At 41.9% G+C, this 16,777-nt stretch overlaps 1 protein-coding gene across 1 annotated transcript in view; it reads left to right on the plus strand.

The window, feature by feature from the left end:
* cntn5 (contactin 5) overlaps window positions 1-16,777 on the plus strand; it is a 68,741-nt gene that overhangs the window by 25,218 nt on the left and 26,746 nt on the right. The window contains exons 5-8 of the mRNA XM_079166791.1: window positions 593-688; window positions 4,439-4,642; window positions 9,462-9,564; window positions 14,730-14,911. Coding sequence (XP_079022917.1) covers window positions 593-688; window positions 4,439-4,642; window positions 9,462-9,564; window positions 14,730-14,911 — 585 coding nt within the window. The remainder of the gene's footprint in view (window positions 1-592; window positions 689-4,438; window positions 4,643-9,461; window positions 9,565-14,729; window positions 14,912-16,777) is intronic.

Raw genomic sequence — 16,777 nt, forward strand, 5'->3', positions numbered from 1 at the left:
ACATATTTACAGCCTGGAACATGAAACGGTTTTGTTCTCTATAGATAACTTTCATAACAAATGTCTGAGGGGTGAATTCTGTTCAACTAACACGTTAAGTTACATTGAGGCTTAAAAGTTCGGCATAATCGAGGGCGTGGCTGCTTTGAGTGACGCTAAATGCTAGCTGTCTACTCTCGGGAGTTAGGCTGTGTCGTCACTAGGAGGCATCGGCCGGAGGACTTTGAGCTTTACGATGGCTCCTTAGAAACCTATGAGTGATGTCACAGAGGTTTTATACAGTCTTTGGATAGCATGAGCCACCTAGCTGCTACCTTAGCACCAAGGTGGCCGTTTGGCTAGAAAGACACAACAACTACCCACAATATCTCAATAAATACGTCTGTGATCAAATTGACACACGGTCTATTAAACAGACTCTTGACTGAGCCTCTGTCAATCACAGATGTCAATCATGACACCACACCCCCTTTTATAGCATTCTATAAGGGCGCTGTCATGTCGTCCATCTTTACATACATGACCAATGTGTGTGTGTGTCATCTACTACCTCTACGATGTATCATAACTGTGTGATGTTTTGCTGTTCCAGATCTCGGCGCCTTCAGTGGGAAGACCAGGGGCGGGGTTTCCGTGCGTGAAAGCCAAGGTGTGGTGCTCATGTGTACTCCTCCGCCTCATTCACCAGGTAAGAGGTTAGACCTTCAGTCTGAAAATAGTGTCTTCTCTCCGCCGCACTTTGGGATTGTCAATGAACTCATCACGATTCATCACGAATCCTATGACAACGAGTAATATTGTTATAACTATGCCAAGCTGAGTTACTGCTTTCATTATATATTTATTAATTGCGTTGTATTTTGACGGTTAGTCTTTGCACGCATCCGTTCTGCTCTCCATCCATCCATCCCGCTCAAACGACGGGTGTGATAAGTTATGGCGACGACAGATTCTCAGAGATCAAATTTGCCGGATCATTGGAAGCGAAAATAAATGTTACACAGACAATTATTCCACATAGGCGGCGCATAGGCGGCGCTCTTTAATGGCGCATCGCGACTATCCCTCTCTGCAGTCGTCCTCTAATGTGAGCTCTTATGTGAGCCATGAATCACCCGGGCTTTGTTTGCATCTGCTCCGTCGCACCGCTGCACTGCAGCCGTGGGAATGTTTGCTAAGTGCTCTTCAGCTCCCGCTCCTGGAGGCCATTTTGAATGACATGAACGCAACCAGAGAGTCGGCGATAGATAAGCTGATAATAAAAGATCATTTATGAATAATGAAGCTCAATGATTGACAGAGGTAAGTGTGGTGCAGGTGATTCTCATCGTTAGAGTTCTCCATCAATCATTGTTCTCGCTGCATTTACGGGTCAAGGGACAGAACATGCATGCTTTTATTAGTCCACCCCAACACTGCAGATGATGCAGTGGACTGAGATCAGTATAATGGAAATAGAGATTTTCTGTCATTTCAGGTTGGTTACAGTCTTGCTGCTGTAAGCTGTTAAAATCGACCACGGTTTGAGTCGTGATGAAATACTGTAAGACCATTGTGTTACATTGCTTCCATTAGATTGACCGACTGGATCAATACAGAATATGTCATATAAATAGTCACTCAACCGCTGAGAGTGCAGTTGAGAACAATGAGATATCTTACATCAGATATCATCAACACAGAAAACTCAAAATGAGAAGTCTAGTGTGGCGAAACACGGTAGTGAGGTATTTTAATACTTTAATACATTGTGAGGAGGTTGTCAAATCAGGGAAACAATTAAGAAATCGAAGGTTTTGGAAGAAATGTTTGTTGTTTACAAGCTAAAAAAGCCCCTTGACTAAAACTATAAGAAGAAATCCTCTGAGCATGTACAGCCTTACTGTTTACTTTTGTGTATATTCATCTATACAAACAGCGGTGTCGTGATAATCACGCTCCGCTCAGAAAGTCGGGTGCGGATTGTTAGAATGTAGTTAAAGGGCAGCTCCGCCTCAACAGGCCGTCGAGACGTCGTGTTGATGCTTATTTTTCATGATCACAGCGTATGCTCACACACACACACGATACAGGTGAGATTGTAATTTATTTTTTCAGCAGCGCTGACATGAAATGAAAAATGATCTCCAACAGCAGAAATGATTAAAACAAAAACAAAAAAAATGGCACCGCCCTAAAATGTGCCCGTCTGATGATGACTGCCTCGGTGAGTCGGACCGCGTCACACTTGAAAGTCACGACGTGTGGGGAGCGTTAAACAATGTTTGGGTTAGATTGCTTGTGGGAGGATTCAGAGACATTAAAATGGCACTTAAATTAGATCGGCCTTGTGAGTGAAAATAATTTGGAATCGCCGAGATGTGAAATGTTTATTGTTTTTCATTTCATGGCTTTGAGCGCTGGTGACCACTTTTTATGTGTCGTTGGTAAGTCGTGTTTTACTTTTAGGAAGCTAAAGTTGATCTGATTAAACCTTTTGGATCTCCGGTGTCGTACAGTTGGTCCAGTTTGTGTCGTAGCCGAACAATCTGGATCCCAACTGCGCGTCTCTTCCCTCTGGCTGTCAAGGAGCCCTCTCAGTAGACTAAACAAACAAATCGTCGACAAAGGTGTCCTCTTTTTCATTCCGTTGTCTGCCTTATTTGCAGCACTTTGAGCTCACGTGGAGCGCTGCATTTCAGATCTGAGCATCTTAGAAACGGCAGTTATTCATTATTAACAAAGAGGACGTCGATAGTCTAAAGGAGATGTAGCCAAAAACAGACAGATTATGGATGCACAATGAAATACTGTTAATCAATACTGAATAGATTGTCCCTGAGTTTGACATTCGTCTTCGTTGTTATGATGGATGTGTTTGTGTACTGTCGGACTATTCATGATAAGCACAAAGCAGTGCTGTCAAGGTCTGCTCTATGTTCATCATATCGAATCCATCCACACATCCATTTTATCAGGGTCACTTTTGATGACCTCTTTTATTCTGAAGGAACCTGCCCCCCCCCAAAAGAAACATCTCCTTCTCAGCAGCTCCGTATTTCTTTCCTTTTTTGACCAACTTCATTTGTGTATCAGCATGCACAGTAAAGAATGCTAAATACAGAAGCACAGCTGTGCCGCCAAGTCTACCAGTGATCAGGAGTTGATATTCCACACCATCACACACTGTTATTCATGAAGGAAATACAAACCGTTCAACGTCGATGCAGAGACCTTAATAATCCGTCAACGATCATTAGCTGTAAAGTCAGAAAAGGTCCGTTCTTATCTTTTTTTGGTCAGATTACATAATAGTAATACACACACACAGCCTTTCATTCTCCAGTTCTACCTTCCTGATGGTATCACCAATTAAGCACAATCACCTCGCTGCTAATAGCCGGCTCGTTAAGGCCCTCCTGTGTAATTATTGTTTTCACCTTAAGGGGCCTCTGTAATATTTTTCTAGACTTCACATAGCCAGTCATTTTATGCTGACGAGCACCTGATCCTTTGTTATTGTACAAATCCCACACTCATTACCTCTTTGGATTATTATTCATTAGTTTGGAGCTGTGATTAACAGTGGTGCCATCATCAATGGTAAATTATCGCCGGTTAATAACTGCCTTGGAGTTTGTTGCTCCTCGGCTGACCCGGTACACACAGCGTTCTACTAGGATGTAAGTGACGAACCCCGAACTGTAGTTCAGAGCGGAGCAACAGTCAACACGTCAGATCATTGCTCTCGGGTGCAGTGAGGCCAGAAGATGCTTTGGGGTGCTTCAGTAATTATTTGCATGATTTGCCACAAACTCAATCAGTCAAAAGTTGAACACATATAGTATTCTGCACAGTGGCGTTACATAAGCGCCAGTGCACGCTTTTATGGCGGTCCCAAGTGCGCGTTATAGTTACTAGTTAGTAAGGAATGTACAGCAGGAGTGAACCCCAGCAGGGCGGGCAGGACGCGAAGCGGAGGGGTCTGGAATCACCCTGAAGGGGTTCATTCCACAATAACGACCCACTGGCTGTACATTATCCCGCTTATTACATGGCCGCTTACTAAACAGATGAATAATTTGTCGCCAAATACGGATTTAATGAATGATTTTATTGATTTAAAACTGATTTTATCGGTTTACAAATGATCTTATTGCTTCTGCGAAGAACAAATTGTCCAATTAGAACGGCAACAGCGTCCTTAGTACCTCCGTCTGTTATTCACAGCAGCGGCCTGCGATAAAGAAACAAGCGTAGAACGCCTACTATTACTTTGGAAGGGTTGACAGAGATTTCTCGGGAGAACTAGAGCTATACTATGCTCTCTAATATACTATCTAATAGCTCTCTAATATCCACTATTACCATTGCAAACATAAAGACCAAGTCAAAACGAACACAAAGAGAGGTTCTGCATGTTCCTAATCGGTGTGTTCTGTGCTCCGCGCCTCCACAGAGATCATCTACAGCTGGGTGTTCAATGAGTTCCCCTCATTCGTGGCCGAGGACAGTCGTCGCTTCATCTCCCAGGACACGGGCAACCTGTACATCTCCAAGGTGCAGCCCTCTGACGTGGGAAGCTACATCTGTCTGGTGAAGAACGCGGTGACGAACGCGAGGGTCCTGAGCCCTCCGACGCCACTCACGCTGAAAACCGACGGTGAGGCTCAGCATTCATAGCAACCTCTCGCACACAACAGTCCCTGCTTTTTATAAGTGGCCCCGGCAGGCAAATCTAATGGAGTTCATTGGATAAACCACGCAGCAAATATATATATTTTTTTTACATCTATCACAGCGCTTCCTCTGCCTGAACTTGTTTAGCGCAGATGAAAATCTAAAAGCATATTTTATTCTCTACTGGTGCATTTTATTGTATCATCGTTTGGATAAAGAATTGTTCAGATGGGCTTGGTTAATAAAAGTGGCTCGGTCCTCCTGCTTTTCCGCTGAGGCCTCGGGTTAGCGGAGGGCGTCATGGAATTCCATACACACACTGTAAATAGATAGTGAGCAATGCTTTAACATTAGTGTTGGGAGCCTTCTTCGCTCACAATGTGCTCCGGTGAAACTGGCCGTCAGGGAAATCATTTTCCAGCATAAAATTAACTGAATCAATGGCCCTTGCTGTGGATGGGATTCGGCTCTTTCATACTAGCCTCTCAGGAGCCGTGCCGCGGTAGCCGTTTGCTGGATTCAGGTGTGGATTTCAACCTACAGGCTTTTTTTTTACGCCCGACTACACAGAGAGACGTCCATCACTTCGCACAGGTGCCCGTCATTGTGAAGGCTTTCAAAGAGCCACTGAGAGTACATCCCCAGTGAAGCAGTGAAAGGCCCTCTCTGCCTCGGGGACCAGGTTTGTTCCAAATGTTGCAACACGAATCGGCCCCTTAAGAGTCACACCCCTTCCAGCAAGATCCCTACTCTGTATTTGCATAACCTTGTATGAAACGGCCCCCGGGGACATACATAATACTTAGCACATAACCATGCTGAATTGGTTTGTGTCTCTCATTAACTGAGATGCAAAATACAGTCAGAGGGACACGCGGTCAGTCTGCAGTCAGCGCTTTAATGTGGCTCATGGCTGTTTTTTCTGGTTCGTTTTTTTGTAAGGAGGCGTGATGGAAGAGAAGCTTCCATATTGCGATGTCCATCCATAATGTGGCTACGATGCCTGGTCTGAAGGACAGCCCTCTCACCTGCAACAAAGCACGTCCAAATCGAATCCCCACAGCTGTAGGTCCATTATGCCAAAGACTGCCCTGGCATCGCTCGCCCTGCAAATCACATGATGTTCAGCGGGCTTCTATATTGTGAATTTGGGGTTCTGAAATGCCGGAAATTGCATTGGCACTAATCCCAGCAGACACGCAAATGTCCCCGCGCCGTGTGCACCCCTCAGTCAATGGAGTCCGACCAATCAGGCGCTGCAATCTGTGCCTCAGTGAAAAGTCGGAGATTATTACACAGGAGACAGGTGAAGCTGGATCTGTGTGCGGCTCACCACTGTCAGCTCTGACACCGATTCTCTTAATCAAAACAAGCATCTGGGCTCCATTATGCCCTGCTGGAAGCCATTGATCGTCAATTCGCAATCCACCTTGAGCGAAGCAGAGCGGGGCTGAGCACTGAACTCTGCACTAATGTACTGTTTTTAAACAGATATACAGTTCATCTCAGAAACACTCTCCCTTTGATTTATCTGCTTGGTGTAAATATATCACTGTGGATAGCAGGGACTTTGAAACGGCTCTGAATCAGAACACATGTAGAGTGTTTGCTTATTAATGAGGAAAATAATATACAGGAAAAATACAGGAAAATAAAAAAATTGCTGTTAATAAAAAAACAGACATTTAAAAAAGTCTGTTATGTCATTTTGTAGTTTTGGACATCTTTTGTCGTACATGATCACAAACCTCAGAGAGCTTTTACATCGTACATCGTGGTTGACCGTGCAGGAGTAACCTACCAGGTTTACTTAATGTTTGCATGTGGCTCACCTTTGTATAAGGTAGTTTAAGACAATGTGGAAGTGTCTTAAACCTGAATTTCTTCTAATGGCCACCAGGGGGCGACTCTGCTAGTTGTAAAAAGAAGTCAGATTGTGTAGAAGTCTATGAGAAAATGACCTCAGTAAATATTGTAAACACTAGTTTCTGGTCTCAATCTTTAGTTTCAAGTCTTCTTCAATACAGCATGATGTTCATTTAGTAAATTATGATCCATGTAGAGTCAAATAGACCATAAAGCAGAGTATGCATTAGGGCATTGTCCGGTCTGAGAGTTCTCTGTGTTTTTTACCGACATTTAACCCTTTCAGAGTGTGTTTTCATGAAAATTAATTGATTTTCAGTCACTTAAAAATGTCTTATTCAGCATTCGGTTGTCCAACCTCTTGTGTCACTTCTGGTTTAAAAAAAACAACATGATGACGGCCAAAGGTCGAACTCGAGGCTTCGAAATGCCAGCCCACAAACCAATGGGTGACGTCACAGTGACTACATCTTCTTCTTATATACCGTCTACGCTAAGAAGACACATTGCTTTTGTAGGCAATGTGTTTTATTTTACACTTATTTAATGGAAAGTGTCAGTTAAAACAAACTGCTGTTGTTCTCAAGCTGATTGACAGCTCATTTAATAGAGTTGTGATTTATTTACAGCACTATACCAAGTGAATTCTCTATTTATAACTAAAACTCTTCAATCAATCTGGATGTAAATATTCTTTAAATGTTTGTTGCATATTGTTCTTTAACCATTGTTTCACTTCCAGGTAAAGCCTCCAGTTGGACTGCAGTATACTCGTGTTATTAATGTCATAAGAATTGTCCTCTCTCCACACCAACATCAGTGCGACATAATGTTTGCAGGCACATGTCATCTCCATATGGGCATGTTTCCTGTACTACACCAAACATTTTTATTTTGAATGTATTGTGTTCATTGAGAACATGAAGCCAGGACATTTAGCCTACTTTCTACCTTAACCTCAAGAGGAATTGTGTTTAATAAATAAATAGATCAACATGAATCAATATGTACCGTCACATTATCAGAGTTCGTCTGCTATATTACAACATTTTGTGTATTGTTAATCATGTTCCTCGTATGAAGCGTGGCCACATTGCTATCGCGGTGCAGATGGAGGATCAATGCCTGTAGGGCAACTTCCTCAATGAGCTCAGCAGTAGGGGTGAGACAATCCAATTACAATTAGGCAAACTATCCAGGAATAGGCTGGACCAAGAGGGAGTTGTTACTGTAGGAGACTATTACAGTTTCACTAATGCATGAGGATTTCATTTTTTTTCAGGTCTACATTTTTAATAAGACAAACACCTACAAAAGCTATTTACCAAGTTATGTGTATGTGTATGTGTTCTATTAACTAAGTTTCTCAAACAGAGAAAACACCGGTGTGTTGCTGGATCAGAGAGCAGAATAAAACACTCGCTTGCAGTCCCAGTAAGTTTCAGGATAGGCTTTTTAGTTTGGAATTGGTTCGCAGAAGAACAAAGAAAACAGAAAAAAATGTAGTTTTTATGTGATTAATAAATAAAACCGGAGCATAAAATATAAAGCTACACTTCAAATGAGGGCTGTTAATGTTTTAGCACACCAAGACATTATTTCTTTCAATTCCATCAGGTCCAGCCGCTGAGACTGAATACGATATTCGATATACTGTGGATTGAGCCCATGAAATATTGCAAATTCATTATATGCGAAGGGCTGCTTTGGAGCTATAAATGTTGAGAATGAGATTGAAATTGAAAAGTTCTTTGGAACAAATAACATAAAACTCCTTTACCATGCATAGTGGGCCACAATTCAATAACCCCGCTCCTTCTCTGCTGCATTCATTTCATCACATAAAAAGTGTCAGGTACATGTACGAGGTGTAATTATGGTTTCTCAAATGTCACGCCGGCCATTTGTCTTGCTGATCACGTGGCCGAGCGCTGGACGTGGTCCGCTGTGTTTTGCTGGGTATTCAGAAAGGTGCCGGGGGGGTTAGCAGTGTGTCAGTTCATCAGCGGCGCTCACGTGCAATGATTGTGTGTACATTCAACGGTCTTCTGTAAAGAGTAAAATGCTCAAGCAATATTCATGTTCGGCAAACTCCCATTTAATAAGGCCGATAATAGTAATTAGACCCCAGATGAAGGTGTTTTCCTTTGTTACTCCAAATTAGCTCGATGCCGATCTGACGCATCGTTGGATGTAAATGCATACAAATGGCCGCCTCGACGTACAAGACGAACAAACAGAGAAAAACACGTCCTCCGGCTGCGACTTGGAGCCGGGGCGTTAGTCATAGCGGCACTTAGCGAGACCGATAACACGTTATCACTTGTGTCCTTCACAGTGTGTTTGTAGAGTGGCTTACTAATTCCTGGAGACAATGCACTACTTCACCCTGTTGTCACTGGAGAGCACGCGTTAGTACATCATCTTAATGGTTTGTTTTTGTGACACCGCGTAGGCGGCGATATGCTGCCGATCCAACTGACTTTGACTACATAACAAAGATTTAAAAATCTGTTCTGGTATCGCAAAACATACGATTATTCAGTTGCTCTGTGTTTGAGCTACATCAGTATCACTAGCCCTATTAATAAACAGTGTTTAAAGCGAAGGTGGATGTGCCAGATGGTGCGCATAATGTGAAGTTGCACACTGCGTGATTCAACACACCTCTGTATCCTTTGAGAGGCCTTTTGAATCAGGAACTCCTCAAGACATTTGGATTTTCTTTTTCTTCAGTAGTTTCTTATCATAAAAACAGATACCGGGGCAAATCACTACGCCCAGTCTCTGTGTAGCACACTGCAAGAAAAGACAAAGATGATGATGGGGAAAAGGAGGGAGGGAGGGAGGGAGGCTGGTGGGTGTGGGGGGGTAAGTAGCAGTTTCAATCTACTTGGTTCTAATGTCTGCAATTCCTCTTTCCTAACCTTTTCCAGGTGTCATGGGTGAATATGAGCCCAAAATTGAAGTGCATTTCCCTGCATCTGTTCTGGCTGCCAGAGGAGTCACTGTCAGGCTGGAGTGCTTTGCTCTGGGGAAGTAAGTAAAGAACGAAACATATTGCACAAATATGGGTATGTTGTTTATTGCTGCAGCATCATATTAATCAGCATAATGCTCTGTTGCTGAGCGATCCTTTTGATAACGCTCCTTGTGTTTCTCCCTCTTCTTTAAATTGCATTATTCCATTACCTGAAAGGGGACCAGGCGTATCTTGTCTTCAGGCGGGATGTTAAGTGAGTGTAGAGAAAGTGCAGCACCGCAGCTCTGCTGTTAGATGGCATGTTAGTGCAGAGGTGTGTGGGGGGGGGGGGGGGGGGGGGGGGACTGAATAGGGAATTCCGCCCAAGGGACCCATGTGTTCTCATAATTGAGAGCCCAAATGTATCTGTGTTTCCTGGGTGCTTTCAGGGTCTGTTATGAATGTAGGAAGGCACGGTTACGTCTATGGTAAGATGAAATTGGTAATAGTTCTCTGCCAGGAGGGAAAACACACTTTTGTCCTCCGAGACTTCAATCCAAACCACTTACCACAGTTATTAAAGTTAGCATGCAGGCTCCATGGTATGCACAACCATTGCATGAAAAAAGATATTGTGTATATATATATATATAGATATAAATGTGTATATATATATGTATGTATATGTATATATACAGTATATGTGTGTGTATACTGTATAAATATGTATATATGTGTGTGTGTGTTCTCCAAAGCAAGGTTGAAGTGGTGTTTGACATTACAAGGGATCATTTTCATTGTACAACATAATCTTTTATCGCCCCTACTCCACTTTGTTGATAATTATTCATTACTGATTCCTATCTTCAGTGCAAACATTCTCTAATCTGCAGATGACTAAGAACCTCATAATTGATTTCTTTGATTTCAATCAGTTATCCACATCATGGTAAGTCCGTTCCTAAATATATAGACACTGCATTTTAATCTCACACCTTTTAGTGTTTCCCATCATGCTGAGCAGGAGTTTTTGTGGGATGCTCATAGAACAGTCCTCGCTCTGTGCTTCCGTCAATGAAACAGTTTGTGCATGATGGCTTTCAGTCAGACAGTGATAGTGGTGACTTACCCTTTTACATACTGTGGAGATGAATGATTTATCAATGCCTCCCCTATTAACAGATGCCAGTCTTTATATAGCGCCGAAAATGAAGTTGCAAAAGGCTTTTGTTCTCCTGTTGTTCAATATTGATGATGGCACCACTAGCTGAGACGGGGCAGAGCAGCTCTTTGTGTGTGAATGCCAGAGCTCCTTGATATGATTGTCTGTTGTGATATTTACCAGTGACACTACTTTGTAGGCCACTCTCAAGGGCAAAGAGAACAGTGAGGCGATACCGAGGAAATAGTCCAATAGTTTGCCATTGTGACTTGTGTGTGTGTGTGTGTGTGTGAAAGTGGATTCACTGCAGAACGATAACCCTTGTTTGAAACAGGAGCTTCATTAGCGCTTTCCTATTTGGGGGAACACATCTTTTATGTTTTCGTTAATTGAAATAATATGCCGTGTTCACATTTGCATGTTGGTTTGATTTTTTTTTGGATTGCCTGCTGATGCAGGTTATTCATGCAGATTATCAGGATAATCGCCATGAATGATTTTCGCCATTTTAATCATTTTTTTATTTGTTCATAAACAAAACAGCAGTGACTTTACAGGTGGTACGACACTGATAATAACAGAAAACAACCCTAGAAAAGACTGATGTCCAGCGACTGACATGATACACAACAGAACAAAGGATGAAATAATAGCCATAAACATACTAATAATAACATCTCAAATCATATAAAGATAAAAAGAGAACATTCATTTGCTGGATGATGATGTGCTACCTATAGATTTTCAAACAACACTAATTCAATTTAAACCTTTTGGATTCACAGTCGGATTTACAAGGCACTCTGGGAAGTGCAGTGTTTTTAGCTGCTTTCATTTCAGGGGATATTGGAGTATGTAGTTCAAAAGGCCTTCTACATTTCATGGGTTACACATTCTCCCACTCATTTCCACTTAAAATACAATATGTGATGGAGGCTTTCATCCAAATTACCTGAGAGGAGTGGATATACTTTTAGCTTCAGTGACCCCAGAGGGAATCAAACTCTTGAAACACTCGCAGTTACGTTCCTCTTTGAGCAATGCTGCACCACCAGGACCGCATCGTCAGCAGTAACATAAAGCGTCTCTTAATGACAACACATTTCATACTCCTGGTACGACGGTTATAGTTTTTCAGAGACAGCTTTAGCTCTAATAATACAGGTGAAATGTGGCTTTAGATTCTCCTTATGAAGTAGTGTAGCATTTCCCAGAGGCACTAAAACATTGAGAGCTTAGCAAATGAGCTAAATGCTGGAATAACATCCAGATTGTAATGATCTGACGCAAACCAATTCCCCTCTATATTTTGGTATTAGATTTCATTTTCAACCTTTATTATAGAACAAGATGAGGGCACAGCAATTGTGTGGAATGCTAATTAACAGCTCGCCTATGGGCACATTCCTAAATTGAAAACACCGTACATAATCTCTGGTGTGTGTAGCACACTCGCGCTGTTAGGGTATGAAATACTCTCCGATAAAATGTACATGTCCTCAGCTTCTGAGTTCAGGAGTCAGTGCCAGCAGTTTGGTAGAGAAGACACTGACAGGCAGAGGTTCTGGTTTCTGGACATGTACTGGCTCATTATTCAGCCTCCGAACAGAAAGCCTGCCACAGACTCGGGAAGATACACCCTCATGTTCCAGCCCCTCGAGGTCTCTATAGATTTGCTCTGTTCTGCGGCTGGTCGAGAGTTTATTTGGAGCAAAGGTCTCCTCCATCCAATCCTCCATCAATAACATATAAGGAAGGGCTCCAAAACAACCGCATGCCATATGCACGAGTACTGATTCAATCTGTTGATGGCATATGTGGTTCTTACACCCCACAGGGGCATTGAAATAAAAATGCCAAGTCCTAACAAATGGACCCTCGCTAGACCACAGATATTTGATTTTACCTCAGGCCCCCGTTGTTGCCCCTGGTAACCATACTGCATTTGGGAGGATATTTGGTGTTGATACACCGCATCGGTCGATACCGAGTGACGATCCAATCCCTATATGTGCGTTTTTCTTACACATTTCATACAAACAACAAAAAAAACAGTTAAAGACGTTAAACAGGTCATCATTTTCTCTCTAATATATATTATGTGTTGCTATAATAACATATAACTCTTCAAACAACCCTATCTATTCAAGTTTCATGCAAGAAACACAATTCCACAAGCTTTTCAACACATCATTTTACTGTTGTAATTTACGCCCCAATACTAATTTGTACTGATAAGCGCTTGAATGCATCATGTAACTCAATGCAACCTCAGTAAACGTTAGCAGTTAGCTCTGTAATTTAGCCATCCCGCCGGCTGCTAACCGCTAACATCAACTAGCTCTCCTAATGCCGATTTCAACACAGTGTTGTCGTTCACCGTGTGGCCTTTTCAGGGGGAAAAAGGTTGCTCAAGTGTTTGACCACAGGTGTGTAGTACTAGGATGTACGCGTGCAGTGACAGACTTGTTGTTCCTGTGTAGCGTACATGAGCTGACCTATGAAATGATAACGTGATATTGGATTGGATTTGCATCCTCACCGATACATGAACCCAGCATTTTATTCTGTATCGGAGGCATTTCTGTTACTGGTATCAGAACAACTCTGTTTGTCTACAGAAGGGGAGTTACGAGTGATGACAGACACTTATTTGTCGACACTATTTGACTAGATAGTTGTATGACTAATTACAACGGGGGGATTATACTTTGTAAGGGATTAACTGGAATGCTTGTTACATAAATAGAAATGACTGTGGCTGTCTATGAATGTCACACATCATCCTAAATGTTGCATTCAGTAACTGCCACGCTTCCCTTTCTCAAACTTTGCATCGAGACACTTTTTAGTGATCGAACTTTGTGCCCAAATTCATGTGCAGAAGCGTGGGGCTCCAATAACTGACGTCCGTTTGAAACCACTGACTATAATTCAGTGTGTCGCTTCACAGCCTCTGTGATGTGACGAAACCTCAATGCATGCTGTAAGCTAACGCGTTAGCTGTTCAACAATACAAAGCAAAAGAAAATGTTGAAACCAATAGTCTTAAAGAAAGAACAAAAAAAATGTGACACAAAACTCCTGTGCAACATGAAAGACACTCTTTGAGAAGAAATGCTTTGTTTAATAACGAACACGCTCGGAATCCTAATTTGAGTCCATTGCAGCCAAGAGCACTTCAATGTCCTTGTGAATTTAGAGCGGATAAAAAAGCTCAGGGATAGTAACATTTTCATCTCGATTAAATGATTGATGGGTTCACCGGAGGTTTGTACCGTGTCACATTTCCATCTTTCAGACACCTGTCAAATCCAGTTGTCATACACGAGCACTGCTGATACTGAGCGCATGGTCTCTCTCTCTGTATACGCAAGTCATCTATCACACGGATCTATAGGGCAAGCCGTGAATAAACAGGGATGGATGACATCGCTTCAACACATCATAAAAAAATCCCGTTGGCTGTTCATAGCCTGAGTTGAATCGTGTCCCTGTCCCCCCTGAAGCCCGGCTCTAATGTGCGGGTCGTTGGGTACAGTAAAGTTGTCACGAGTGGTCAGAAGGTCAGTAGTTTACATGGGGAGCAGAACCAACATGAAGTACTCATCGTGGTGGGTCAATACATCATCACAAGTTAAGGACTTCTGGAGGCTGCAGGACATCGCCGATGTTTGTCACAGTTAGACGTTATGACTTTAAAATATCCCTTGTTGGGCAGATAAACAAATAACAATTATTATTATTGAATAACCTGATGGTTATTGGTTTAATTACTCATGTACTCAATTACTCAGGTAACTTAACTTGATTAATGAATACATTAATGGAGGATTAGGCAGAAATCGAACCTGTAGCAGTTCACTCAAATCTGTAAAATTACATTTTCTAGGTAGAGAATCTATCAAGGCTATCTTTTATCATTTGTATCAAGGTGAAAGTACATGAAAATAAATAGTAATTTAAATTATTATTATTATTATTATTATAATTACGATGGAATATATACATAACCAGTTCTTATGTTCTTATGTTACACTGTGCTGTTGAGAATATAATCCCACTCTTCTCTCCTCGCAGTCCCGTACCAACAATCACATGGAGGAAGATCAATGGCAACATCCCCAAGAAAGCAAGACTTCGGAAGTCCCAGGCTGTGCTGGAAATTCCCAACATTCAACTGGAGGACTCGGGAACCTACGAATGCAAAGCTGAGAATCCAAGAGGAGGCACTGCTTTCAAAGGACACCTGCAGGTCTACAGTGAGTCCAGGCATGCGCTCACTCGCTGTTCATTCATTCATTCTTTTACTTTTTGGTCAGCCATCAGACACTAGATAAGAGCACAAGTGTCGATGTGTTGCATTCCAGGAATATCGGTGTGAACATTGTAGTCTGAACAACAAACACACTTTATTTTTTCGGGAGCTATTTTTGGTCATTCGGCACCGTTCCCATGTATTCTTCACGATATAATCTAGTTACTTTATTCTCATTATGTGAACAGTCCAGAATTATACATCCACGGCAGATAATCCAAGAACAAGTGTGCATCAGCTCAACGAATGAGCTGATGCTTTTAGTGTGGCTCTCTCAAGCAAGATCTGTTTTAGCTGTTTCAAAATGACCTTAACTGCTTCTCTGCTCGTTGTTTTAACAGTCTGCTGCGGCTGTTCTTTGTCTTTTTTTCTAAGATGTATTATATTACTCTAGTGGTTACATCCATGCCTTTGGTCACTGCTTTATATGAATGTGCTGAGTTTCTTATTGTTTTTATCACTATAAAAACATTTATTTGAGTAAATCTGTTTGTATTAGATAACAAATGAATTATTGAATCCTCAGTTGTTGGGAATACCTAAGATTAGGACCAAACCTTATTTATTTATTTATACTAACATTGTAATGTTCTCATCTTTTATCTAATGCAGGTATACACTATAATTATTCATTTGACCAAATACAGGCTTATCAACAGAAAACATGGAGCTTTGTGTGCCCAGGGATTAGATATCAGTTTCAGTGCAGACCTGGCTTAATAAAGAACAGTTGTTAGTTTCCCAGCCACTAGTGAGCGCGCTGAATTACCAGACCATTATCATATACTTATCTATGGAGGGCGGGTGTCCTCCATTCCTCTCTGTCTGCGCCGTGTGCACAGGACCAAGATAATGGACTGCCTCAGCCTTGGTAGGACACATTTCCAAGGCCCTGCACTTCTTGGCAACCTCCATTCTGTTGACATCACAAGGAGAATAGGGAGCTAATTTGTAGCAGCCTCACGCTAAATGTAATTTACACAGGTCAGCTGGAAGCTTGAACTCACATTGTGAGGGAGACCTTCCTGACCGTAATCATTCAATCAAACCACACACACAAAAAGAAGTATTCTACCCAAGGTGCCATATGCAAAGAATAGCAAGAGAACGTGCTCGGCATGTTACTGTAGCAGCTCAGTGACGGGGTTTCCTTCTTCTTCTGCACACAATACAAGAAGTACACCACGATGCAACACATTGAGCCTAAAATAATATCACGTCTTTATCAAAAATCGTGTAACTTGTCCCAAGAAATACAGTCTACACAAATATATATATATATATATTTTTTTTTTAAAGTGCTCAGTATTACAACTTCATTACAACATACAACAGTTGATGTCGCCATAATATGCATACATTGATGTGTCATTTGGGTGTAAAAGCATATTAGAACAAAAAGTACAATATAAAGGAGATTGAAATAATAAAAAGATAAAAAGGGCTTGAGTTAGTGGCTTAATAATTAACATCCCTCCCCCAACATAAGACTGACAGAGTGATCCAGCCCCAGCAAAAGGTCCTTGTTGATTTCATATACTTGTAAATGTACAGGAACTGGAAAATGCAAAACCATGTGTAGTATAGGATCCAGCAGATAGAAAGAGCCTACAAGATGAAAAGAAAATGCATCCAGCCTGTACAGTGCTCAGATCTTGAGTTGTGACAGATGTGTAGTTGGAGAGGAACCGTGGACACAAGCGAGCTACACACAGATGAAAAAAACAAAAGAGGAAAAAAATCTCCTTGGTTAAAGGGCTCCCAGGAATGGCAGGTGTCTAGCTTGCCTTTGCCGCGGACCAGCCATGCA

This window comes from Pholis gunnellus, assembly GCF_910591455.1.
Source record: "Pholis gunnellus genome assembly, chromosome: 9".
Lineage (NCBI taxonomy): Eukaryota > Metazoa > Chordata > Actinopteri > Perciformes > Pholidae > Pholis > Pholis gunnellus.